The 27,555-nt window shown below is 39.3% G+C and overlaps 1 protein-coding gene across 3 annotated transcripts in view; it reads left to right on the top strand.

The window, feature by feature from the left end:
• TMEM117 (transmembrane protein 117) overlaps positions 1 to 27,555 on the top strand; it is a 448,876-nt gene that overhangs the window by 205,293 nt on the left and 216,028 nt on the right. For 2 of the 3 annotated variants that reach the window (XM_054719144.1, XM_054719143.1), the window contains exon 4: positions 26,532 to 26,631. The exons of the other annotated variant lie outside the window; for it this stretch is intronic. In XM_054719144.1, the coding sequence (XP_054575119.1) occupies positions 26,532 to 26,631 (100 nt within the window). The remainder of the gene's footprint in view (positions 1 to 26,531; positions 26,632 to 27,555) is intronic. 3 annotated transcript variants of the gene reach the window in all.

Raw genomic sequence — 27,555 nt, 5'->3', positions numbered from 1 at the left:
TATGAGTATATGGGGTACTCAACTAAATAAAAAAGGGGGAAAGGGAATTAAAATTTCAAAAATTCCTACTATGTATCAGGGACTCTGTTAGATACTTTATCTAATTTATAAACAACTAATAAATGTTTATTGTTTGAAAGTATGTGACATTGTTTCATAGCTACATACCATTATATTTTTCTGTCAGCTGTGTGATCTTAAAAGACTAATCCATTATAGCCATGCATTGTTAATGATGGGGATTCATTCTGAGAAAGGTTTCATTGTGGTACTGACATCCATGGCAATTTCATCGTTATGCTAACATCATAGAGTGCACTTACACAAACTTAGGTGGCATAGCCTACCACACACCTATTGCTCCTAGGCTACTAACCCATACAGCATGTTACCATACTGAGTACTATAGTCAACTGTAAAACAGTGGTGAGTGTTTGTGTATTTAAACCTATTTAAAGCACAGAAAAGAGACAGTAAAAATACAGTATAAAAGATAAAAAGTACACCCGATAAAAGGGCATTAACCACAAGTGGAGCTTGTAGGACTGGAGGTTGTTCTGGACAAGTCAGTGAATGAGTGAATGTGAAGGCCTAGGACATTAGCATACACTGCTTTATAAACACTTTATAAGCACTATATGCATAGCCTACACTAATTTTATAAAGTATAAAATTAATTATTCTTTTTATAGAGGCCCGGTGCATGAAAATTCATGCACTGGATGGGGGGTCCCTCAGCCCAGCCTGCCCTCCCTCACAGTCTGGGAGCCCTCAGGGGTGGGAGGCGACCTGCCGATCTGGGGAAGGTGACGCTCCCATCACACCTCTGCTGCTGCCACTGCCAGCAGCGCAAGCCTCAGCCCGGCCCTGGTTACCTGTGCCTCGGGCTGGCCCTAGGCAGCTGGGCAGCCACCATCCAAGGCTTGCCTGTGCCTCAGGCTGGCCCTGGGCAGCTGGGCAGCTCCCATCTGAGGCTTGCCTCTGTCTCAGGTGTTGGACCGGCCCTGGGTGGCTGGGCAGCCACCATCCAAGGCTTGCCTGCACCTCAGGCCGGCCCTGGGCGGCTGGGGGGCTGAAGGAACTGGGGGACTTCGGAGGCAGGCGCACGGAGCGGCCAGACCTGCCTGGGGCCAGGCCTGGCCGTGCCGCATGCCTGCCGCCCCGGCGGGGCTGAGGGGTCTGGATGCCGCCATCTTTGATAGTGTGACAGTCAATTAGCATATTTCCTCCTTATTGGCTGTGGGCGCTGCCATTTTGTGAGTGTGTGACAGTCAATTAGCATATTCCCTCTTTATTAGATAGGATAATTTTATACATTTTCTTTAATAGTAAGTTAACTTTAGCTTATACCAACATTTTTACATATAAACTTTGAAATTCTTAAAACTTTAAGATTCTTGTAATAACGCTTAAGTAAAAACACAAATACATTGTACAGCTATACATTTTCTGTATAACCTTATACATTTTTATATTTAAAAATTAATTTTTTTTAACTTTTGAATTTTTGCTAAAAATGAAGATGCAGACACACAATAGCCAGGTCTAAATAGGGTCAGGGTCACCAATATCACTGTCTCCCACCTCCACATCATGTCCCACCAGAAGGTCTTTAGGGGCAATAGCATGCACAGAGCTGTCATCCCTATGATAACAATGTCTTCTTCTGGGAGACCCCCTGAAGCACTTGCCTGAAGCTCTTCTTGAGGAGCTGCCACTCTTTTCAGAAATATGCCCTCAGGGATTTGCTTTGTTGTTGTTGTTTTTTCCCCCATCAGAGATTTGCACATAGCAGATACTGCACCGCAGTCCTCTCGATTAATGGAAACCTTTCGTTGTTGGGGTCCACGTCTTCAAACTTTTAAAGAAGCTTGTTGAATGAAAGATTCTCCTAAACCTTTCACTGTGAAATTTTCTGAGGAGTTCTTCTTCTTGGTCTTCTCCTGCAGTTTCCTTTTCTCTCATGTCTTCTTCAGCTATGTTTTTCTGTGCCAGTTCCAACACTTCTTCATTAGTCAGCGCCTCAGGGATCACCTCCAGGAGCTGCTCAATGTCATCCTTATCCACACAGGGTACAGTGTGCACCATCTCAACCACAGCATTGTCATCCTTATCCACACAGGGTACAGTGTGCACCATCTCAACCACAGCATTGTCATCCTTATCCACACAGGGTACAGTGTGCACCATCTCAACCACAGCCTCGTTATTGTTACAACCTCTTCATCTTTTTGGCATTATGGATGAACCTCTTGAGTGTTTTCTTCCTGATGCCATGTCACTCTTTGGTGACATCGCTCCAAATCCAAACGATGTTCTAGTTGCAGTCATGGATGCAATCCTTCCAGAATTGCATCAGTGTCTTCTGTGTCTTCCTCAGTTGCTGCAGTCGCCTGGGCAAAAGTCCTCCTCAGGTAGTAGGCCTTAAACTTGCTGTAAGTTATTGATCCATTGGTTGGATCAAAGAAGAGGTGATTGGAGTCCCTTCTAAGAGACTACTAATATTCTCACAGATTATTGGGCATAAGCCTCTCACATCAGTTCCAGATCACATTACAGACTGGCCAGAGTAATCTTCCATTCAGACAAGCCCGATCCTGCACACAGTTGCTTAAAACACGTTGCCCAATGGGAAGAATAAAAATCCTCCCCATGGCACACTGCCCCCCTCAGAGTCTGGCTTCCATTTTCTGTTCCTGTCTTGTATCCCACCACTCTCCTCTCTCCCCCAAACAGGGACTGGCTGCCTCTGAATTTGAGTTCCTGTCCACAGGTCTGTCCTCCTCCTCTCTGTCTAGCCACATCCAAGGCGCTTAATTTCTTTGTACCTTTTCCCCACAGACACAATAGAGGAAGCCGCAATGTCTGTATTAAGGGGAGATTGTGATGGTGGAAGGAAATAGGCCTGTGTAACTGCTGAATTTCCTTCCAGCACCGAGGTTCTTGTTACTGTGGGCTCAGGGGGGATTTGCAGAGGACGCTCAGGAAACCAATAAAGATAATTAAAAGTTTAGAAAATTAGAACCATGAAAAACAGGTAAAGAAACAATGATTCAGCCAAGAGAAGAAAAAGCCTGAGGGAAGATATAAAGAGGAAAAATGATTGCCTAGAGGATAGACTCAAACAGTCCTCCATTAATATTGAGAAGAAACAGCAAAGCACGTAGGATTTATATTTGCCACGAGAAACATTTCCCAGGTAAGGGATTGGCTATCTAGAATAGTTTATTCATGAAATTCTCAGAATTTATTTATCCACAGATCTAAAAAGATATATTTTCTTCTGTCTGGCCAATTTAGGGATGAAGCAGCGGGAATGCAGAGAAGTGAATTGGATGATTTCTTGCAGCCCTATTTTCCCTCAGTAAATCAGTCTCTCTGTCTTTCTCTGTCTCTTCTTGCTTTTATCCATTTCTCTGAATGTCTCTCTCTGGCTTTCTGTCCCTTTGTCTCTCTATTTCTGTTTTTCTCTCTGTTTTCCTTTCTCTTTATTCTCTTCTCTTTTTTTCTCCCATCCCTCCATACTTCCACCCCATCCTTCTCACCCAGTGTAGCAGAAGATTTTCGGAAATGGTCCCAAACAGTGCTATTCTCCTTTTTTTGTTTATCTCACGTTCACTGTTATCTTTTGGCTGGCATTACAAGCATTTTGGATTAGAGTAAAATTTCTAGTTCTGCAATGAATGAGGACAGAAAAGTTTCATCACTTGCTTTAACAATACTTCTTTCTCCTATGATACACTTCCCTTAGCACAGCTCCACCTCTTTCTTTTGAGAAGAATTTTCTCTATAGCTTGTGGATATGTTTTACCTGAGAACTGTTAAGTTCCTTCACTACTTGATATTAGAAGTCCGAGGGAAAGGGTGTTAACCAATAACACTGCTCTGAGGAGCAAGGAAAGCCACAGAATGCCCGCTCACCTCTGCGCGCCATCCTTGCAGGTTCCACTTCTAACCAAGTGGTTACTTGCTATAGTATCCTTCTATTTACAAATACTTCCCCTTTTCTTTTGTTGCTGGTGGCAGTTATCTTTGTCTTTCTTTAATTAACATTTCTCCTCTATGGTATTTTTCTGTTCTTTTAAATTTTCAGACATTTGGTGCAGATTTCACCTTGTCTTTTTCTGAGACCGACTCTTCATGGATGCACCCTACTCCAGCATCCTATCACCTGGCGTGCTGATGGATCCCAGCACCTGCTGCTGGAATCCACATGGCATGTAGGTGACAGCTGTTGAAGCTTGTATGACTCGTGAGAAAGTCAGATGGCTGAATCGATAGAACTATTTTTCTTTTCTCCTGAGCAGGCATAATATCTCATCCTTGACTTTTTTAGCTGGTGTTTACTAGATTTTCCCCTTAAGCATTTCAGAAGATGATAGGTAATTTCATTTTGTTCCTGCTTCTTTTTTTTTTCTTCTTCACTAGTTCTCATGTCATAGTTGAAGAGAACTATAGATTCCATTCTTGCAAGTTCACTGTAATCCAGCAAACTGAGACTTTACAATATAAATTCTAGTGAGAAGAATGGAACTGGCACTTCTCCTGAAGGGTGCAAGAGAGGAAATCAAGTCAAGAGAAAGGAGCAGTGGTCACTATTCACAAGATATGGAGTGGCTTGTCTATAAATGACCATTACTTACTGCTATTTCAGCAGGAGCTGCTAAGTAGAAGCTGCCCTGGAAAACTTATTAGGAATTGAGCATAAATAATGTTGCTATAAGGTAGAATTATTAATTAGTACATGATCTGTAATAGCAAAATAAAGTCACTTTAAAATTATTGCTTTGACTTCCTGCCTTCTATCCTTTTTCGCTTTATTATTATTTTTTCAATTACTTTGAGCACATAACATCAATTCAGTCAAAATTATATCATATAAATGTTTTCAACTAAGTAGCATTTCGTTTTTTTCCTCTGTCACACATATTTACTGAGCCATACCATTTTCTAAGTGTTATTAAATTACCTTATTTATTAATTCATTTAATCCACACAGAGGCCCCTTGATTGGTATTACTATCTCCATTTGAAGTATATGAAAGTAGACACAGTTTTCAGAGGGTCAATAACTTGTTGGAGGTCAAATATGACTATAAGTGACAGAGCCCAAGAGTTTTAAAATTAAATTCCATCTAATTTTCTTTCTCTTGTACCTTAACTCTTCCAATCAGTCTGTTGCTTTGAATAACAATTATATATTATTATTTTTAATAACAATTACATGTCTAGGAAATTTGGAGCATGGGAAATTTCTTCTATAGGTTACATAATCCAAATTAATATTTGATACCAAATTAATAATTGGCAAGTAATAGATATTGAGTATTTTGCATGTGGAATAAAAGATGAGATCTAATTATAGTGTATATTGAATATTTACTATCTCAATTTTTGAGAGCACTTAGTTCCTTTCATAGAAATGGGGACTTTTCTATGTAACACAGAAGAAAGTATATAGTATTTGTTACTCTTAAATCCCTTTTCTTTTTTTGTTACTTTACTATTAACATTGCATTCATAATCTAAGAGATCTTCCTTCAGATGGCAATCAGGATGAATGATCACTTGGTTACCCTGAAGCTGATGGTATATTAAAACAACAATAGCAACAGGTATTTATTATTTAGTAGGTACTAGAGGCCCAGTGCACGAATTCATGCACGGGTGGGGTCCAGCCGACCCAGCCCTGATCGGGGCAGATTTGGGCCAGGCCTGTTGGAAGGAGGAGATGGCGGGAGGTTGGCTAGCTCAATCAGAGCAGAGCCGGCTGACGGGAGGGGCTGCAGGTGATTGGCTAGCAAGCTCCGCTCCTGATTGGGGAGGCGGGGCAGTTGGGGTCAGGACTGGCCATGGGGAGGAGCTGTGGGCGGTGGCCCAGCCAGCCCCCCCGATTGGTAGGGAGCACCAATCGGGGTGGTGCCAGCTGGAGGGAGGGGCTGTGGGTGGTAGCCACCAAACTTGCCACTGATCAGGGTGGTGGGAGCTGATCAGCAGTGGGGCTGGCCGAGGGGCGGGGCCACAGGCAGTTGACCGGCTGGCCCTGTCCCTGATTGGAGTGGGAGGCCCATTGGGGGAGGGGCCATGATCCCATGGGGTTGGGGGCCAATCAGGGGCAGGGCTGGCCAGGAGGAGGGGCTGCAGGAGGTTGTCTGGTTGGCCCCACCCCCTATTGGGATAAGGAGGAAAATCGGGGCGGGGCCAGCTGGGGGGGCACTTTGGGGGTTGGCTGCCACCCCGCCCTTGATCAGGCAGGTTCGCTGGCCACAGTGGGCATCATAGTGACCAGTCATTCTGGTCGTTACAGTGTTCTGGTCTCTGGCTTTTTATATATATAGATAGGCAAGAAAAGTTATGTAAACTTCCCTCTATCCTCCAGGAATGGTAAACTGGTGGGTGAAGATTTGAACCCAGTTTACATGATTCCAGAGCTCAGATTGTTAGCAGGTATTAAACAAAAAAAGAAAATTTTAAAAATGTATTAATTCAAAAAAATATAAGAAACATTTGTCCTTTTGAACATTTGTCCAATTAACATAATTCCATTTTATCAAAAGAGTCTTGTTTCCTTGTGGACAGATGGCCAGAATTATGTCCATGAAACATTTTTTTTTTTCATATTTTGGAAAAGTAGTATGCAATCATTGTAGGACAGGCCTTACAAAAGTTGCTCATGTCTTACAATGAACCAGCGGAATAACAGCAAAACAGTCATTAGTGTCTGACCTGGCTACTAGGAGCCAAATGGGTCCTTTCAGTATTTGTTTATTTGGGTCTATAACTTTGATTATTTTTCATTTTGACACGTTATAATAAAACTAGAGGCCTGCTGCATGAAATTTGTGCAAGAGTAGGCCTTCCTTCCCCCAGCTGCTGACACAGGCTTCTCTCTGGCACCTGGGACACAGGCTTCCCCCGCAGCCCCGGCTTCGTCCAGAAGGTCGTCTAGAAGGATGACCGGTCTAATTAGCATATTACACTTTATTATTATAGATAAGTAAAATCTTTTCAACAGTTTAAAATAGACTAAACCTTCTTTGGTAAATATGTAGTACTAAGATCAACACAACAACCAAATAGAATTTAAAAGGGAAAGTTGATTTTATCTCTTTCTTTACTTGTTGCACTACTCACTTGTGCAAAGGAAAACATATTACTTTGTTAAGTTTCTATTTTAAAGTAAAATGGCAACTTTCAATTCTCTATATCCTTCTTATGTCTATACATAATGGTAAGCAGGAGTGAAATATTGCTAGGAAGTGAGTGACTTTGAAAATTATACTATTTTGTGCAACAAGAAAATGAAAATTAAGAGGTGCACCTGTATTTAGAGTAGAACTTAGCAAAGTATTGGGTAAGTGGTAAAACTCAGGGATACTGGGCCCAGACCTCAATGGAACCTTTCACTGTAATCATTGGAACCTAGCTCTGGAATCATTGAGCAAATGCCTTCATCAGGCCTTGTGTTTGCTTGACTAAAGAAACCATCCCCACATCCAATTCTGGTTTGCTCAGAAGCCTCTGAAAAGGACTTCATTCTCTCTGTGATTTGTTTTTCCCATATGATCAGTGAGGCTGATTATATTTACAACCAACCTTCATCAGTCTTTTGAGGTTAATAAAAGAATGTCGATCAAGCATTTACGGATGCTGAAAAGTCACTGCCTAAGTCTTAGTAGAAGTGTAAGGGATAGAGGTGGGAAACATTATTCTTCTGTGTATTTAGTTAAAACAAACACTACCATTTCATATAAAAATGTTACTACACATAGATTTCCTACATACGGATTCTATATTCTAGACATGCTAGTTTTTTTAAAGAATCTGAAACAAGCCCTAGATAAAAATATCTCTCTAGTCTAAGTCCAATTTACTATAGACTTTTCTTTTTAAAACTATATACTGAATGACTTTTCAGAAAAGACCATAAATCATATATTTTCTTTAAGAGCTATATGTTTGAACTTTTTCAGGGTTGGAAAATGTGTTGTATGTGTGTGCCCTTCTCCTGCAAATATGGCAGACGTTACTGGTCCATAAAAGTCCTCTGCTTTCTTGAGTAAAGATAGAACCTCAGAATTAATTATCCAAAACACATTGTTGTTCTAGGCAGCTATGACCAATCCATTAGAGCTGGGGATTAGTTAAAGCCTCTGTCATTCCTGATTAACTTTGACTTTCTTTTTTACAGCACAGAAATCTAAAGTCCAAATATTATAAAATAAATGTATTAAAGTCATGCAACTTGCTATTTATGTTATTGTATGAACTAAAATCCAGATGTACATATTCCCACTCCAGTTTTACTCTGTGACATCAGGCTGTTTGTATAATTTTCAAGCCTGGGTGCAGTGATCATGTTTTCATATTCTTTCTGATTGATTGTCCTATTCATTAAGTAACATTTATTGAGCAACTACTATACCTGAGTTAGTATCTCTGTAGTCTAGCCACTTAAGAGTTCAATAGAGAAAGCAAGTAATGTACAAAAATAACCATAATAAAAGATAAAGGCTATTCTGGTTTAATTCCCTCTATTAGAAACACAATCGTATCTCTCTCGTTCCTTAAGCTTATGTTGCTTAATTACTGGTATGTCTTTCTTTCCCTTTACAGCCAGTCTTCTGGGATTAAAATACCTACACTCATGGTCTCCATTTCTTCTTCCTATATATAATCAAACTCATGGGCTCTAATATTTGCCTCTACTCAACCACTGAAATGATCTTGCTGAGGTCAATAATGATCTAACTGTTTAATTTATCACCTTTATTCTAATTCTTAATTTTTCATTCCACTTAATTGCATACTGTCAATCAATTTCTTTCTTTAATTTATTATATTCCTTTTTCTTATATTTCATTACAATACTCTCTTAATTTTTTCTCCTGTCTCTAGAGCAACCCTCTCTTTAAACAATGTAGGTTTTTTTCCCCCTCTCTTCCAATGACTTTAAGGTTGGCATTCTTGTGATTCTGGCCTCAATTCCCTTATATTTTCTTTGTGGAATTTTGCCCACTTTTGTAACTGTGCACTGCAAACTCCACCTCTAATCTGAGTCTTTTTGCATATTTCTCTCTATTCCAGTACAGACTAGTACACTTAACTCCTTACTGGGCACGTCTTAGGTATTCAATGGGCATTTAATCTCAACGTTTCCAGAACTGAATATATCTCTTCTCTTCAAATCTGCTCCTCTTCCTGTTTCCTAATTTAGTGAAAGCCACCACCACCCACTCAGTTGCTGAAGCAGAAATATAGAAATCAAGAGATCTTCTCAATGAAATTCCTCACTCTATCTTTGTATTATAGATTTATTGGGATATACAAATTAAGAGTTGTCTTATTTGTAGATTATTTTATAATTTAACTTTATAAGTCGTGATCGGTCTATTACTTATTATATCTCTAATCTTCTGCCACATTTTATCCTTATACACATGTTGATTTCTTTATTTAGAGACTACATACAGATAATATATTGGGGAAAAATTGTAGCAATTGTGTTGAGTGATGGAATGTCAGATAACATTTTCCTCAAATTTTTAATGCTTTTCACTTTTAGTATTGAATTTTAAAAACACTCTATGGTTAAAAGCTTCTTAAAAGAAGAAAATCAACAAAATACAGGGAACCTTTGTTCATGGAAAATAATAAAACTTTATGTTGAGTTTTGTTCTCATTGAGTAATGACCCCAATTTCTTTCTAAGAGAATGCTAATAATTTAATTAATTAACAAAATTTTATTAAGTGCCTAGATTAACCAGGGGAAAGTACTATGGTTTAGAAAACAGAAAAAAACAAGTCATCTTTGGAAGGTAGGGAAGGAAGAGAAGGAAGAAGTAATATTGGAACTTTATTTCAAAAGGTAGGCAAGGGCTGACTCCTGAAAAAAGTAAAGGAAGGCATTCCAGGCATAGGGAACAGCATTGTGTAAAACCTGACAGACACAGAAAAGCAAGGGGGACTTAGAATGGCTGAAGATTACTATGTGTATGAGATGGAGAGGAGTAGAAAGATTGTGTGCCATGTTATTTTTTGATCCATAAATTTAGTAGGCATTGGTGAAAGGAAATAGAAAGGACTGCTTTCTTGGTTAGCTCTTTAAATATTATGCAGTATCTACCTGTCTGGTGTGGTGCAGTGTTTGTGTGTCGACCTAGGAACCAGGAGGTCACGGTTCGATTCCTGGTCAGGGCACATGACCAGGTTGTGGGCTTGATCCCCAGTGGGAGGTATGCAGGAGGTGGCCAAACAATGATTCTTTCTCATCATTGATGTTTCTATCTATCTCTCCCTCTCCCTTCCTCTCTGAAATTAATAAAAATATATTTAAGGATATGATACCATATGTGCCTTTATTAAAATTAGTATATATAGCATTTTTCTTCAGCCTCTATTTTTCAGGAGTTGGTAGTTTTTCACTTCCTTAAACTTCACTTCTTTTTCACAGTTTCTTTTGGTAATACCCATTGTAAAAGTCTTGTTATATTTTTTGTTTTGTCATAAGTAGTTTTATCTCCATTTGTGATTTTAAGACACAATTCATGCATTTTATTTTCCTGCTCTTGGGCATCATTTGGGATTATAATGCAGCCATTGGCAAATAAATTTCCCCTAAATTCCTAAATAATCTAAAGTAATATAAACTGCTCCTCTTTACTCATGATGTATGCCCTCCAGTTATTTATTTGGAAAACTGACTCCAATGTGAGTAAGAGCAGTTCAGGTGGGGTGATGCCGACTTATTTCATACAACTTTGAATGCAGTGTGTGCCAGGCATATCACCTTATGGTTGGAGCTTGTTCCAAACAGAAGGTCTCTAATTTGAACAACTTCTCAGGTTGTTAATCACCAAAGATGTAATTATGTCTTCACGTGCTGTGCACTTTTAAATCAATAATTTTGAAGCAGATTGTTCTTTGATATTTCCATCATTTTTTCATGAGCTTCAACAGAGAATTGGATAGTTAAAACTGAGCACCCTGAACAGACTTTAACTACCTTTGATGGTGGAATGGTTTTTCTCAGTGGAATTCATTATTAATCTGGTGGACACCCAATCTGACGAATAAATAAAGGCCCTTTGCTGGAAGGCAGGAGGCCATCCCTGTTTCCTTTTCACAAGCCTCTGGTTTGGTCATTCCTGATCTGTCCAAATGTATATAATTGTGGTATTTGGGGGCTTAGAATATATCCTGCTTTTTATGCAATATCCTGCTTTTCAGGGGTCTTTGTAGTGCCTTTGTGACTTAGTGGGGTGACTCTTGCTCCAAATTGCCTTGCAGACCAACAGGGGCAGCGAGCAGAAGTTTTAGCTGTGGACCCCAAGTCTCTCTGTGTTAGCATCACCAGGAGGCTTAAATCAATACTGATGCCTGTGTTCCCAGCAGCTTAATTATGTCAGAATCTATTGGGCCCAGGCAATGATGTATCTTAGAGGTTCCCAAGGGCAATCTACAGTGTAACCAGGTTTGAGCAAGAACAGAGCATAGATTAAAAATGAAGAATGGGCAGGGCATGCTCACCTTTGAGCAGTGGTGGAGAGAGCTGAGGATTCTGGGAAGGTGGTCTTGGGGATGGAGGAGATGAAAATCCATATAGATCTTTAAGGAAGTGCAGTCTAGGCAGACAAGAATTTATTTCAGGTATAAAGTCAACAGAATGGAACTGAAAGGCCTGGAGAGAGAAAACTCAGAGCAGAGGTTAGGAGATGGGGCCGAGAGCAACTGGTGCGCCATTACCTGGTGCCCTTGAAGGTGGGTGCCCAGAGTAGGTAAATCCACACCATGAAGAGACAAGGACAGGAAAAGAAGATGATTCGGTTAAATAGACAACAGATACTTCATATTAATAGAAATTACCATTGTCTGTTAGATATCTTCTGTTCTTAATTCGGAGTGTTGCTGATTAGCATGAGGACTGTCAGACAGACTAAAGCCACCAAACACTTTATCAGGACAATGTTAAGGAAAGGCTGTTGCGCCCCTGATTTTTCTTGCATTGTGCACTTATACTTCAACCATAAAAAGCAGGAAAGTCTTCCAGGCTCAGACGCCAGTGTATATCTGGAGGCATCCCTTAGGCCCGTTCTCTCCATTTTAAGCACTCCGAGCATGCCCTCACTCCAGCGGCAGGAGCTAGATAAAACGTTAACCATGTCTGTAACTAGAAGGTTTGTTTTTTTAGCTCAGGAGTTGCTACCAGCTTCCTTTGTCCCTGCCTATGGACATTGTCTGATTTTGTATCCTGGTGCCCACATTTCTATTAAGTCACCCTCCTGGACTTGATGAATTGCTTTTTTATTAAGTCGCTGAGGAGCTCTAAATAGGCCTCAGTTATCTGCTAATCCTTGGCTTTGGGATCCCAGTTCAGATTCTGATTGCTCAGGCCCCTCTCGTGATTTCTGGTTGTTGGGACACATACATGGCAACCACTGTTAGGAGGTCCAGTGGTGTTCCCATCCCCTTCTCCTGCCCTGTAAGCCACCAGGTCACAAGCACCGGGTCACTTCAGTTAAGGGGTTTATGAAGATGCCTGAAAGTATAATTTTGGATATGAGTGAACCTAAAATCTGTAATAAGTATGTGCTCTTCTATTATTAGCATAAATACATACAAAACTCAGTTTGGGTTGATATCAATTTCCAGTTCTTCCTTACCATCTAAGAAAGAAGGTTGTGTTTCTCCCAAAGGTGGAACCTCTCTCCCTTTCTCTTCAGATTTAACAAGTATGAACTGAATGCCGACAGCGTTGGCACTGTGTGAGATATTGCTACCTGTGTTTATATGCTGCGCTGGAACTAGCAGGACTCCAGAAACAGTTTCTGATCTTCACAGATCTGGCTGGCGGTGATTTCATAGGTTATTAGCATTCTGCAGTGTTTCTCACAGGCTGGTGACTGCTTAGTACAGTGTGCTGGATAGAGTGTATGCAGAGGATAGTCTGCTCAAGAGATAGTCTGTTGTTAATGAAAAAAAAAATTGATCATTTAATAAAAATACCCAGTCTAACCCTGACCTCTGCATTCAAGAGGAATGAAAAGTGAGTACCTTTGGGTTTCAAAGGAATGCTTTTTAGGCTGGACATGAAAGTGAGTGAGTTATCTGTTAACTGCAGCTGTTCACATAAGAGCAGGAAGTTGATGCTTGACAGCAAAAATCATTCTAGTGTGAGTAAGGACTTCAGAAAGGAGCGGGGAGACAGAGAGCTTATGGAGGTTTCTGTTGAAACAACAAAACTCCTTACAGACTGAGGTACAGGTGTGGATTCATGGAAATTGAATTAAAATTTCAGAAATACTATGAAATCCCACAGTTTGAATGATAAAATATTGACGGTATCAACTTTCAACTTCTCAACTAGAGTATTAATGAGAAGCACCGTCTCTGTTTGATGAGGTATTTGTGTGTGTGTTTGTGTGTGTGTTGTGTGTGTGTGTGTGTGTGTGTGTGTGTTAGAGAAAGTAGAGGCAATGTTATAGGAATTATGTTAATTTTAAAAATTAAATTTGTGGAAATTTTAAAATGTAATATCAGATGTTAATGGGAATTGTCTTTTTGGATGTGAAAACAAATACATATTTAATTGTAAATTGGGAGTATGGCTTCAGTGATGGTTTGCTGTTATGTACCCAGCTATTTAATCACACACCAATCTAGGTGTTGCTGTGAAGGTCTCTTGTAGATGTGGTTCACACCTACAACCAGCTGACTTCAACTAAAGGGGCATAATCTCGATAATGTGGGTGACCACACCCAATCAGTTCAAAGCAAAACGGGTTTCCCAGAGAAACAAGTTCTTCCTGAAGATTGAAACATCAGCCTCTGCCCAAGAAATTCCAACCTGCAAAACTACTCTACAGATGTCAGACTTGTTGGCCACCACAATTTCATAAGCCAATTCCCTGAAAGAAATCTTTTTGTGTATGTGTATGTGTATGTATGTGTCTGTCTGCCTATCTATCTATCTATCTATCTATCTATCTATCTATCTATCTATCTATCTATCTATCTCTCTCTCTCTCTCTCTCTCTCTATCTCTCTCTCTCTCTCTCATCATCATCATCATCATCTCCTACCAGTTCTTTTTCTCTAAAAAATCCTGACTGATACAGTTTCCTACATGGAAAGCATTTTAAAGCTATGAAGTAGATAACATCCAAGTAGATGTTGGGGTAGGGAACAGGGTTTGTCGTTCTACTGTTCCCATCCCCCTGAGTGTTTGAAAAAGCAAATCTCACGAAGGCTGTGCAAAGCCCTCCCTCCTGCAGCCACTGCTTCCCTGGCAGCAGTGAGTCTCCCTCTAACGTGCCTGCTGCTTCCAGCCGTGTTTGCCTCTGTACATCCATTTCTTCCTACTTCACACGTGTTTTCCCTCCTCTGTCCTCCTGTGAAGCCTGCTCTTCTCCCTGCTCCCCACTTCACACCAGAACTGGGGGCTCTCATTTCTGCCTCTCCCCTCACGTATAGCATTTTTCACAGAGGGCTCTGTGCAGGTATTTGAATGTTGCTATTATTATTTACTTGCTAAATGGTAATGACCATGTCTTATTCATCTTTCTATTCCCAGCACCTAGTCCAGTTCCAGGCACAGGAACTGTTCAACAGGAGGTGTTCAATCACTGTTGCTCAACAAATAAATAAATAAATAACTCTCCTTCTAGTTAAGTTGCAGATGGCTGGGAGGTGTCTTCAGTGGCTATTCTTTCAGAGCTGGGTTATGCTCCTTGTACCTGAGTTCCCTGAAAAGAAATTTCTAGGCAAAGAGACTTCGAATTCCTACCCAAAACCTATGCTTTCAATATTTGCAGAGAATAATAAACACATAAAGCTGATATAAGCTGATCGTGCAGAAATCTCTGGCATCAACTATTCATAGCATGAATGCTTCACACACACAGTACAACTTTGGGCTAATTTATTCTAACCTTTCTAATTAATGACCTGAAGCTCTACCTGCATTCATTAGCAAGGAGCCCAGTTTCCCTTTTGAAGTTTTACCCAACCAATCGACCTTCACTTTGATGCCTTATCAGATACCGGCCAGAGAGGAAGCTCTGCCCTCTGATTATTCTTCTACTTGCGTGTGTCTTGCTGCCACGTGGTGTTGCTGTTGAAGCAAGCGTTCAGCTGCACAGTTACATGGGCTCCTGTCCTCTCAGCATAAGTGTCCTCCATGGCCCAGACCCTGCATAACCACAGAGTGCCCCTCATCCCAGAATGGCCGGGTTCGGAAGAACTCCCATCAGTCACGTTGGGTGCTGGAAACAGCTCTCCCATCCATGTCCCTGAGTCGGCATCTTGGCCATCACTTTTCCCATGGTGTGTGTTGGGAGTGTCCTTGTCATTCTTCCCTTCCCCTGGGCCTTAGTCAAGCCCTTAACAAGCCTTCATACTTCCCCTCTTGAGGAAGATCACCCGTTTCCTCACCGGTGGCCAGCTCTGCATGGCAGGGTCTTGGAGAGCTTTGCTGGACTCACCGGAGCTTGTTCTACTCTTTCCTGTCCTCCTTTGCCAGCACCTTTCTTATCTTAAACAAGCGAGCTCCTGGGAAATTGCCCAGGTGATTCTTCATGGAGCTGAGGGAACAGGGCTTCGGGGTGACTTTCTGCTCCACACATTGAAGTCAATGAAGCAGATATAAATTTTTATGGGTCTTTCAAATGGCACTTGATTTACTCTCTGCCTTACAGGCATGATGTGTGTCAAAACGGTAGCCATTGCTTTGATATGGCTGTACCATCACTTTCCCACGAAGAGATACAAAGAAGCACGGTTAGTTAAAAAGCAGAAAGATGTTTAAAATGTAGTGCCTTGTGCAAGAAACTCAAACAACCTGAATTCCAAATGTGAATTGTCCGCAGGCTTCAAAACAGGGGCTGAACTGCAGTGTAGGTACTTAATGCCCTTCACTACGTCATTAACTTCAGCTTCATTTTTTATTATTCCTTATATTGTTCTTGTTCTGGCCAGGATATTGCACTCATTGAGCTGTTCCAACACCCAACATGCACCCAGGCTTCATCGCACATCAGGAATCATCTGTTATTCCCCCACTTGCCTTTGTGGCGCACTGCAATCCAATATAAAAACACTTTTCTCCCCAAAGCTAAGTTGATCTTTTGCTATGCAGTATTTCCCCTAAAAGTGACAGCTGTAGCTACAATTTCTCAAGACTTTTCTATAATAATAGATAGGTCCTTCATGTTTTCATAATTCTTAAACATGTAGAAATAACATACCTATCCAAAAGTACTCAGAACACCTATGTGCAGCTTATGATTGTAAAGTGAATTATTATAAAATATTTATAAGTGAATGCCCATGTGACCCATGTTATCACCATTCATGTTAAACAAAAGAACACTGTCAGCATCCCAGAGCCTTCTGCTTGTCTTTCCTAATAGAAAACCTCTCTCTCCTTCCAAAGTAAGCCCTATTTTACTTTTATGTTCTTCCCTTGCATTTTTTGACAGTTTTACCGTGTATAATACTTTCCTAATCACTGTGGCTTAATTTTGCCTGTTTCTAAGCATTATATACTTGTATCTACATACTATGTTCTCTCTCTCTCTCTCTCTCTCTCTCTCTCTCTCTCTCTCTCTCTTTTTTTTTTGGTTTGGCTTCTTTTATAATACAGCTTCTAAGCTCCATCCAGGCTTTGTAAAGTAGTAGTTTGTGGGTTGTTTTTTTTTTTTTTTTCATTGTTGAATAGCCTCCATTGTATGACTATGCCCTCCCTTCTTTTGTTGCTAGACATTCTGGCTGTTTCCAGTTTTAGGCTATTATAAATAATGATGCTATAAACATTCCTGCACATTTCTCTTGTTGCCTCTGTGCGCATCTGTGCTTGGAATTTTCTTGCGGGACAGTTTCTAATTATGAAATTCAGTTTTGTGACTAGAGCTGTTTTTGTATTCCTGTGTACATTTTGGTAATTTGTAAATGTTTTTCTTGTAATTTGTTGGTTTCATCTATATTTCTTAAATGCACTCTGATGATCTGTTTAAACTCTGCCGCATCTGTAGCGATGCCCCTTTTTCATTTCTGACATTGGTTATTTGTGCCTTTTGGGCTCATATTTTAATTGGTTTTACTAGAGAGTGATCAATTTTAAGTCTTTTGACTGGATGTTAAGTGAGAACTTACTTTATGTTGATATCTCCCATTTTCTGGGTGAATTTGCCAATTTTTTTTTCATAGCTTTTGTCAATGATAACAAAATGATGTTGAGAAAAACATTCAAGGACCTGACTAAGAGGAAACCTTACTTAATGACAAAAATTTCAAATTATCAGGATGATGTAATGTGCCCCCCAAATACAGAAATTAAAATAACTTAATTCTTGTTTATATAAATTAGCCTATGGTAAAATTGGTTTCATTATACTTTATTTTATAAAGTCACAGAATCTGTTGACTACTTTAAGTGAGGACTTACTGTTTGTTGGTGTCTCACATTTTCTGTGTGAATTTATAATACATTTTGCCTTCATTTAAATTAGGGTACTAGTAGCTACACCATATATTTTTATTATTTGTATATTTTTTCAACCTTTTGAACTTTCAACCTTTATGGAGCTTTAGTTTTAGATAAAACAATTTTTTTATAGTCAACTTATAATAGAATTTTGACTTTTTAGGTCTGAAAAATATCTTAATTATAGCCTCATAATTTTTCTCTGCTTTCTGCATATTGTATATCCTCTGACTTTCCTGTTTTTGTTTAGTTTTGAGTGTTTTGAAATTCTGCTGGAGATTTTCCTCAAATATATGATATCTGAAGTCTGTTCATTTTTAAGAGTGGCCAATAAAAATATGATTGAGAAGTGTGTGAGTAGACAGACTTGTGACCAAGGAAGAGGGTTGTGGTTGATGGGAACTTGGCTGCTTCACTGGGGGCCCCTCAAATGATAATAGGCTTTTGGGAAGTGCAGACCTGGCTTTGAGGTGTAACTTCTGCCTTCAACCCAGGACAGTGGAGCAATGTGAATGTACTGGTGATGGAACTCAGGATCAGTGAAGGTGGCACAGGGTACAGTAACAGAATTTGTAATGATGCCTCCCTTGCCTTTCACACAGATATCAGTACCTTTGGACGTTGGCATGCCCACTGACAACATGAGTAGCTGCAGCACAGCTTTGGTGGATATCAGTAGAACAGGATAACTTTGGAACCATCTTTGACATCAGTGTCAACTGAGAATAGCACTATTGTAACTAAAAGTTCTAGCAGCACAAATAAAACTCTCTGAAAACTTATTGAATTATTTGGGAAGAACCTTGTGGGCTTGAAATTCTCATAAGATGTGCGGGGGGCAATGTGGCTTTATTTCCTTCTGTTCTTTTATAGGCTGGAGTGGAACTTGTGAGGCACATACTGCAAAAGCAGAGTTTGGAATTCTTCATTGTTAGAGCAAATAAAGCTCCACAATTAATAAAGTCGCAGAGCAAATTTCTGGTGTAATGAAGTGGTATCACCTATAATTTGAAGGGCATGTGATAATAATTAGACATTATTAGACTAAGGAGATAGCCATAGGCTTGGCTCTTACACAGAGTTCTAATCCAAGGGTTGCCGAGGGTGGAGGGTGTGTGATATTTAGCATTTCAGTAGTATTTAACACCTGGAAAGTCTTTGGATTCTATATATGCTACCTCAAATTACCCATATCATTGGTAAACTTAATTCTAGGGTGCCTATCCCAACTTCCTGTGAAACTTTATCCAGATCTCTGTTCTCCACTAAGTGGATGTATGCTTAATCTGCTAAAAGTTAATTATTGTATTTATGTCTCATTGTTTTCATTCCATTATTTCTTATCTCTCTTGACCTTTAAAAAACCATGAACAATTATCTTTGCTGACATATGCTGATTAAAGTTAAACTTGGTTTTGTTTTGTTTTGTCCTACTTTGAGTAACATCAGAGTCTTAGCAGAATACGTAAGTATTTTATGCCTCTCTAATTACTTTGGAAGAAAGCATCATTATGTAGGATAAATTAATTAATGCCATTCTGGCACAGCTTGCAATTCACTTTTACAATTCAGATAAGTTTTATTAGAATAGTCATAAACACAGTGAATGTTATTTAACTTTAAAATATGATTAAGTTAGATATAAAATTAATTTTAGGTAATTTGTGACTCTCTGCAATCCTTTGAGATTTATTGGGATTCTCTTGGCAATAAGATCAGGATTTACAAATTTTGTGCTTTCTATTATTTGTCCAATGACTTTAGTAAAGATACATGAAGTATCTTGATAGTGTTTATCAGAAGTAGAAGACAACTCCTTGAGCATTTTGTTAGATTGTATATTTCTGGAGTATTTGTGAGGTTGAGAAAAAAATTGGACTAATAAAAAAATTTGGGGAATAACCACGAAAATTCTGTAACTTTAAAATTAGTTTTGAGGCTATATTGTTTTGTAACCTTGCAAACTTCTAAATTTTTACTTTAAAGAACAAACAACAAATGTGGTTTGGCAGTATCCATTTGCAAGGTAGTAAAATAATTTTTTTTCCACATGGATAAAATGAATATCTTTACTATCCAGCTCTTGTATTGATGAACCAAGTCTTTTGGGAGAGAGAGAGGCAATGTGAGAAAAATCATTAAAATATTCTGGGAAATGTATTAAACATAGGAGTATATTCAAATTGACATAGTAACACTAGGGAAGGGATGGCTTTTAAGAGTAATGGCAGGAGATTTCTCAGTGGATAGGCTGAGTTACTAATCTTAGGCCAGAGGAAAGAGGATGGCATTTCAAACAAAGAGGGCACTGCACACGGATACTAAGGTATGTCATAAAATGGTGGGGTGTTGAGTGAGACTGATTTCATGGTGAGGAGCAGAGCCTGAAAAAAGGAGATTGTGAGATAGAAGGAGATCTGTCTAAAAAAGAAGATGACTTAGAAAGAGTGGAGAGTCTTTTTACTCTGTGGCAATAGGAACTACTCTAATTATTTTAGAAGGTAGGAACCAGGAGGCCAAAGTCAACCATTTTTAAAAAATATATATTTTAATATTTTTTATTTATTTATTTATTTATTTATTTATTTATTTATTTATTTATTTATTTTTACAGAGAGGAAGGGAGAGGGATAGAGAGTTAGAAACATCGAGGGGAGAGAAACATCAATCAGCTGCCTCCTGCACACCCCCTACTGGGGATGTACCCACAACCAAGGTACATGCCCTTGATCGGAATCAAACCTGGGACCTTTTAGTCTGCAGGCCGATGCTCTATCCACTGAGCCAAACCGGTCAGGGCAACCATTTTTTAACATGCTTATTATGAATAGTTGTCAGAAGCTTTAAATAATTTATTTAATCTAATCTTCGAGAAACCCTTGTGAAGGGAAGGTATTTTTAAGTCCCCATTCTACGGATGAGGGACTGGGTGGTGACTGAGTTGATCATTTGTCCTAGGTTAGAATGGGGAGGTTGTTTGCAAGCCCAGCACTTTCTGGTTCCAGGACGCCTGCTCTCCTGTCATAACACATGACAACTCTAGAAGTCACTCTAGTGGCCATAGATATTCTATAATAAGGGGAGACAGTCACAGGAAAGTGGGCGACTATTGTGCTAATTCAGAACAGAGAAGATTATGAAAGGAGTTAAGACATTGGTAGTGATGATGAAAGAAAAACACCATAGATTTGAGAGCCCTTCAGAGGGAACCTTAGTGACTAATCAAATGTTGAGATTAAAGGAGATGGAGGAATTGATGTTATACTAAGGTTTCTGCATAAAATATAAGTGAAATTCACTGAATGGGCTGAAGCTAGGTAAGGAAGGAAAAATATAGTTGAAGTTTGGTGGGTTTGTTCAATGAAAACTCCACCTATAGTCTTTTTATATCTTACTTCCTCATAGACATTAGAAGGGATGAATGGCTAAAGTTGGGGAATTTGAGGTGTTATTTTATCTATAAGCAATGTTAGGTCCAGTTGCAATTGTAATCATTTCAGGCTACTTCTAACAATTGTCTGCAGCATTTTGACATTTCAGTGGATTTTGCTCCATAGCTTCATACCCTAGGTCTTTCTTGGAAGGTCCATACACATATATTGAGCTCTATCAAAGCCTTTCAATAAGCAAGAGCTAGGAATTTTGAGCAAAATACTAAAATGTGGTTATTTGGATAATAGTTGACTAAGTGACTAGATTAAAGGCTTTTAATATTTTCATTACAAACACAAAAAGAGAAAGGGTTAATATAATAAATCTAGATTTAACTCCTGAAGTTTTGTAGTGACCAATTGTACCTCAATGTTATAAGGATGTTTAGAGTTTTTGTTTTGTTTCATTGTGTTTAATGCAGATCTGTGATCATGTAAGTCAACTCCTTATTCATGATTTACTTATGTGTGAAGCCCCCCGAATTGTTTATGTTGCCCAAACATGGCTGGGAGAGACAGCTGAGACATGATGAAACCATCTGGCCACAGATGGATCCTCAGTGAAGCATGAATCAGTATTGGTTTGGTGATCTATGCTTACTGCCTCATGTTAAACTTTCAGAGACTCAACTCATAAATCACCTGGCAATGACTGCATCCACGTACATATAAATAACAGGCTGAAGTGAATTGAACCTTTTTTTATTTTGCTAGTGATCATGACTCACCTGTAAGACTAACTGATTGTATTACAGTTTTATTGACTATTTAGCCCATAGTAGAGTCTGTTTAGTTTATGACCATTTAGGTACAGTAGTCTTTTTTCCCCCCCCCTTCTTTTTCTGACTTAAACAGCAGACATTTATTTTCACAGTTCTACAGGCTGGGGGACTGAGATCAGGGTACCAGCATGGATGAGTTCTGGTGAGAGCTCTCTTCCTGGCTTGTAGATGGCTGACTGCTTGCTGTATTCTCACATGGTGGAGAGAGAGCTACAGTAATCTTGGTAGCTCATGTTTACTGGCTAAGATAATTATGAACTTTTCCAAGATCCTGTAGTTAGAAATTTCTACACATTTGTTATGAATTTGACAGGTAAGCTTGGAATCTCAAGAAGACATACAACCTGAAGTTGTAGCCTGAAAAAAAAATTCATTTAGAATCTTTTAAGAAAAGTTTAGTGACCAATATTTACTTGAAAGGCTGATAGAATTGCAAAAATTTTTAGAACTATGCATAGTAGAGATAATCATCTAAAATACAAAACAATGCAAAAGATGTGTGAATAATTGAAATAATTAGGTAAAAGCTCCAAACAAAACTCAGACTTTAATGGTGCCTCCTAGCAAATAAAATTTAATTCAGAACCACTGCCTAATATCATTTGGTATAAAGTCTCACAAATTTATGAGTCCAATGTGATATTCAAACTGGTTCAAATTGCTGATGTAAATGTATGCATGCCTTGTCCTTTACAACCTAAGCAGGAAATATAGTTAAATGTTAATGGATATGCAAATCAGTAAACTAATAATTGAAAAAAATTTGACAGGTCTGCATATTTGTAATTCTTTACATTTTTCCAAATCAGCAAAAATAAGATTACTAACTTTTATAGATCACTCTTCACTTTTAAATATATTAGTTATTTCATAAATTTCCTGTGCTGTCTCATCTGCATTGTTATCATAGCATCCAGTACTCACCACCTGCCCACAGCCACAGGGGAAGGGCCTGTCTTTGATTTGTGCTGATACGTCATTGAAGATGTACATGCGACAGCTATCATGGAGATACAAATGTCAGTGGAGAAATAAAGTGAACACGCAAAAAAGTTTAAAAACATGTTTAATGTCTTTCTCTGTGGAAGCGTGCTTCATGATTCAATCTCATTTTATTCTGCTTCTAGGGCTTACTATGCATAGGTCTACCCATGACACATAGAAATAAATGTGAAGAATTGGGGTCATTTAGTTAATTCATACATTTAAGCAAATGTTGATCACTTTCTATATGCAGACATAGCTCTAGGTGCTAGCAAATCAACAGTGAAAAGAACCAAAATAACTTCCTGTCCTGGAGCTTATTGTCTAGATATTGTTTTCTCTCTTGGTTTTCAGTGGTATGGTCCTATTTCTTGACATCTTAGTAATGTTTGAATGAATGTTGGCTGTTATATAAAAATATATAAAGAGGATCTAAGTGATATTTTATTCTTTCAGAAAAGGTTCCCTCTTTCCTCTGTTAAGTAGAAGGACTAGAGCCTGATCACCTTAATCTAGGCATTGAATGGACTGGCAAGGACTGATTCCCAGTTTCGTCAAGGACCATCTGTCTGTAGTTTTCTCCCGCCCTCCATGGCTCTGTGTATTCTCTTGGGCCATTCCATCTGGCAGGTTCTGAACTATAGCAATCTCTTCAGCGTGGGGAACTTGCCAGACCTCTGCTGTGCTCTTCAGGGACTTTCTGCTGAGTGTCTTAGCTTACCCCCTGAACAAATTCATAATTTAGCAAAAGTATCATGCTCCTTTCTGGGCTCCTACTTTCTCAGGAGGATCTTGGCTCCTTAAGTTTCTCATGTCTCTCCAATCCACCGAGACTGCCCTCTGTCCAGGCGAAGCCCAGAATCAGCAAATGTCCCCTCAGGAAATACAGCCCACCTTTTCATGATTCTTTTCAATCTGGTATCTTGGGTTTTTTTTAATCCCCCATTGCTTTATCAGCTCTCTTATGTCTTTAAGCAGAATTTGGGAATTTGGGGGTAATTTTATTCAGATTTTTTAGGGTTTTTTTTTTTTTTTGGCGGGGGGCTGGATCACTGATCTGTTGCAAGTTTATCTCATTTTTATTTTTAGATACTGAATAAAAGAATGATACCTTCTTTTATACACATCTATTCAACCACAATGAATGTGCCCTGACATTTCCACCCTAGCCTACTGCATTCTAGAACTAATTGGCAAGTAGACAAGTAGGGGTGTGGCATTGAGCATATTCTTCAAAATATGTGTCATCAGAAGAGCTGGACAGTTACCAGAACTAATACTCCAGAGTACACTGAGTTCACTGCCCAAGGACTGTCAGCAGTAGTGGTACTGACGGGAGTAACACCAACTGTCCAAGTTAACATGGGGGCTTTCAAGTAGAGGCTTCTTGATTAGGGAACTCAGTGGGAGTCTGAGACTTGGTGGTAGCTCTGGGGAGTTGCAGCTTCTGGATGCTCTTCTGACATTTTATCAATTATCCTCAAAGGAAATAAGTCATGCCTGCTAAAATACTGGTAAACAGAGCAGTTATCCTTTGTGGTTTTTATTTTTATTTTTATCTCTCCTTAGCACTTGTAGGAAGAAGGTATTCATAGTGGTTAAGTGCCTAGATTTGGAAGTTCAATCAAATTTAGATTCAAAACTTGTCCATTTACTAAATGCTTGATCTTGAAAAAGTTGCAAAAACTCTCTAAAGCCTCAATTCCATGTCGAGGAAACAGGAATAATGATACATGTCATTGTGCTGACATGTGGAGACACAGTATTTAAAGTGCTAATAACAGTCTCTGGCACACTGGAAATACACACTTTATGGCAGCAATAAATTTTTTGACTTCTATGGAAAGCCATAGATTTAGACATGCAGAATTTTGGGGTGAGATCTTAAGAGATTTATGTAGACCCTCCAAGGTAGGTGAATGAAGCACATCGAAAGAGAGTTGTTTTTTTTCAAGTTCATAAGTTTGCTTTTGTTATTAAATAAAACTATTTCATTATCTGTTTATTTTATGGACTACAAAAACTATCTGAAATAACACCAGAAAATAAGTGACTGACCTGGAGATGCTTTGCCTCTCAATGGCTTCAAAATATGTGCTTCTTCATACTTTTAGTAGATAACTGACAAACTGTAATTCTTTACTATGTGTTGTTTTAAAGTTAATCTAAGAAGAATCAGGTTCAACTAGTACTCTAAACTGTACAGGTATTATCTATACTAATAAAAGGGTAATATGCAAATTGGTCAGAACGCCCTCACAGTAATGACCAAATAATAAGGCTGGCAGCGGGGTTAGTGAGGGATGACCAAATGACTAAACAGCAGGCTGCATGGGAAGACCAGGCCAGCAGGGGGGGCAGTGAGGGGTGACCAGGCAGGCAGGGGGTGCAGTTGGGGGAGACCAGGCCAGCAGGGCGGTCAGTTGGGGGTGACCAGGCTGGCAGGGGGGACAGTTAGGGGTGACCGGCTGGTGGGGGAGGACAGATGGGGGTGACCAGGCTGGCAGGGGGAGTAGTTGGGATCAACTAGGCCGGCAGGGGGGGCAGTTAGGGGTGATTAGGCTGGCAGGCAGAAGTGGTTAGGGGTGATCAGGCTGCCAGGGGGGCAGTTAGGGACAATCAGGCCGGCAGGCAGAGGTGGTTAGGGGTGATCAGGCTGGCAGGGGGGGCAATTAGGGACGATCAGGCAGGCAGGTAGGTGAGCAGTTAGGAGCCAGTGGTCCCGGATTGTGAGAGGGATGTCCGACTGCCGGTTTAGGCCCAATCACCGGAATTGGGCTTAAACGGGCAGTTGGACATCCCCCGAGGGGTCCCGGATTGGAGAGGGTGCAGGCTGGGCTGTGGGGACCCCCTCCATGCATGAATTTTGTGCACTGAGCCTCTAGTCATATAAGAAAAGGAACACAATTTAAAGTAAAAAAAAAATCTGAGAGGAACAAACTTGAGAGAGAGAAAGAGAGAGAGAGAGAGAGAGAGAGAGAGAGAAGAGAGAGAGAGAGAGAGAGAATGATATTTAGTTCCTAACTACCATTCATGAGTTATGTGGTATTGATTAGGCAAGTTAACTGATCTCTCTGAGTCGCAGTTTTCTGAGAAATTAAAAAATGGTAAAATAATATTTAGGATTTTCTTGACTATCAAAGGAGAAAATGGAAATGAAAATGTGGAGTCCACAATAAGCATGGTCTCATTACTTGTTATACCTTTGAATCTCTCCTTGACCTGTGAAGAGTGCAAATTGGTGTTAGCTAAACAAACAAGAGTTAGCTAAACAAAAGGAGTGATGAAATTCAATCTCTGGCTAGTGTTACTTAAGTAATAATTTAAAGTAGATATCTTTGAATCACATTTTACATTGCTTTATTGTGTGGAAATTTCCCCCAAATCTTGACATTATTCTGAACCTTTTTCAGGTATTATATCTGAAGCCTCGTCCCAGCACCTCTCCAACAGTCCTGCCTTGACAGGCTGAAGGAAAGTGAGCTCTTCTCTTTCCTTTCAAGTTGCTCTAATTCGACAGTTGTTTCTGCTATCCTCATGCTTGAGTGAGCATGAAATGATGCCTTTGCTGAGTATTTCTGTTTGATTTTCCAAAAGCTGTTGTCAGTCTTACAGCTCAAAATGGAATGCACATGGTAATTGGCATAGTCATAGTCTTTCAAGCCTAATTGGAACTGACCCACACACCTCAGAGCCCTTCCTAGCCTCTCCAATTTGAAAGTGCATGTGGAGAGAGGAAGCAGGAAAGCTTACCGAGAGGGGAAAAGTATCTTTGCGTGGTGCTGAACCAGGAAGCTTTGACTGTATGGCTCTCTGAGTCTGGACAATCTCTTGTGTGTTTGTTTCCACAGAGCATATATCATTACAGACTATATGGGCATCCGAAATGAAAGTTTCATGAAAGTAGCTGCTGTAGGGACCTGGATGGGGGACTTTGTCACAGCTTGGATGGTAAGAAATTTTAACTTCACCCATTTCACATCTGATAGAAGACATGTTCAAATGTTGGATAGATATCACTTTTGATCATATAGAGAACATAGTTACCTCTATTTTGAATGGAACAAATTCACGGGTATAGGTAAGTCCAGATAATATGTAATATCTGTTTATCTTAGGAAAAAAATACAATTGTAATATTGATGGCTATTTCCTGGGCTATATGTATATACAAACATATACACATTCATGAAATTAATAAAAAATTATTACTTGTGAAATCATATTTGTTGTTGTTTTTAACATGTGCAAATTTTAGGTAAGGAATGTTGTCTGGCCTGTCTCAAAAAAAACCACATTAAATATTCTTTATGAACTTTTAAAATAGTTTTTCATATTTGTTTTGCTCATTGAACATAACTTAATAGTAACTAAGAGTTCTGAGAGTTGTATATTTTAATCTTTCATGTATTATTAGTCTTTATTATTATATGTCTGCAACAAATACACAAATTATATCTCATGCTGAGCTCATCTGTTAAGAAAGTAGCTTCTGTTTTTAACCATTGGGTTAATTTAACACAGTATGTACTAAAAGGCTCTATGACCTATATGTTTATCAGAAAATCTTGAAGTGCAAAGAGCATAACTCTCATAAATATGGGACACTTTAACATTCATTGACACCTTTTATAAGTACAGTTAATCCTAATTAGCTTTATTCATCTATCACTTGACAATGAGCCCTACCAAAGGAATGATGATACCCAACATAAACAAGAATTGGGATGGATGTGCCCCTACAGATGTGTTGCAGGGGCCACAGGTAGATTGTCATAACTGTTACTGCATTTCCATTGATAGCTTTGCTTCTTACCTAGAGGAAGGTTTTTCAGAAAACAAGAAACAGTGATATCTTAACTGCTGCTATTGTGT

Source organism: Eptesicus fuscus, chromosome 7 (genome assembly GCF_027574615.1).
Source record: "Eptesicus fuscus isolate TK198812 chromosome 7, DD_ASM_mEF_20220401, whole genome shotgun sequence".
NCBI lineage: Eukaryota > Metazoa > Chordata > Mammalia > Chiroptera > Vespertilionidae > Eptesicus > Eptesicus fuscus.
Note: the sequence above shows the minus strand (reverse complement) of the source record. Positions and strands in the feature narration are given on the sequence as shown.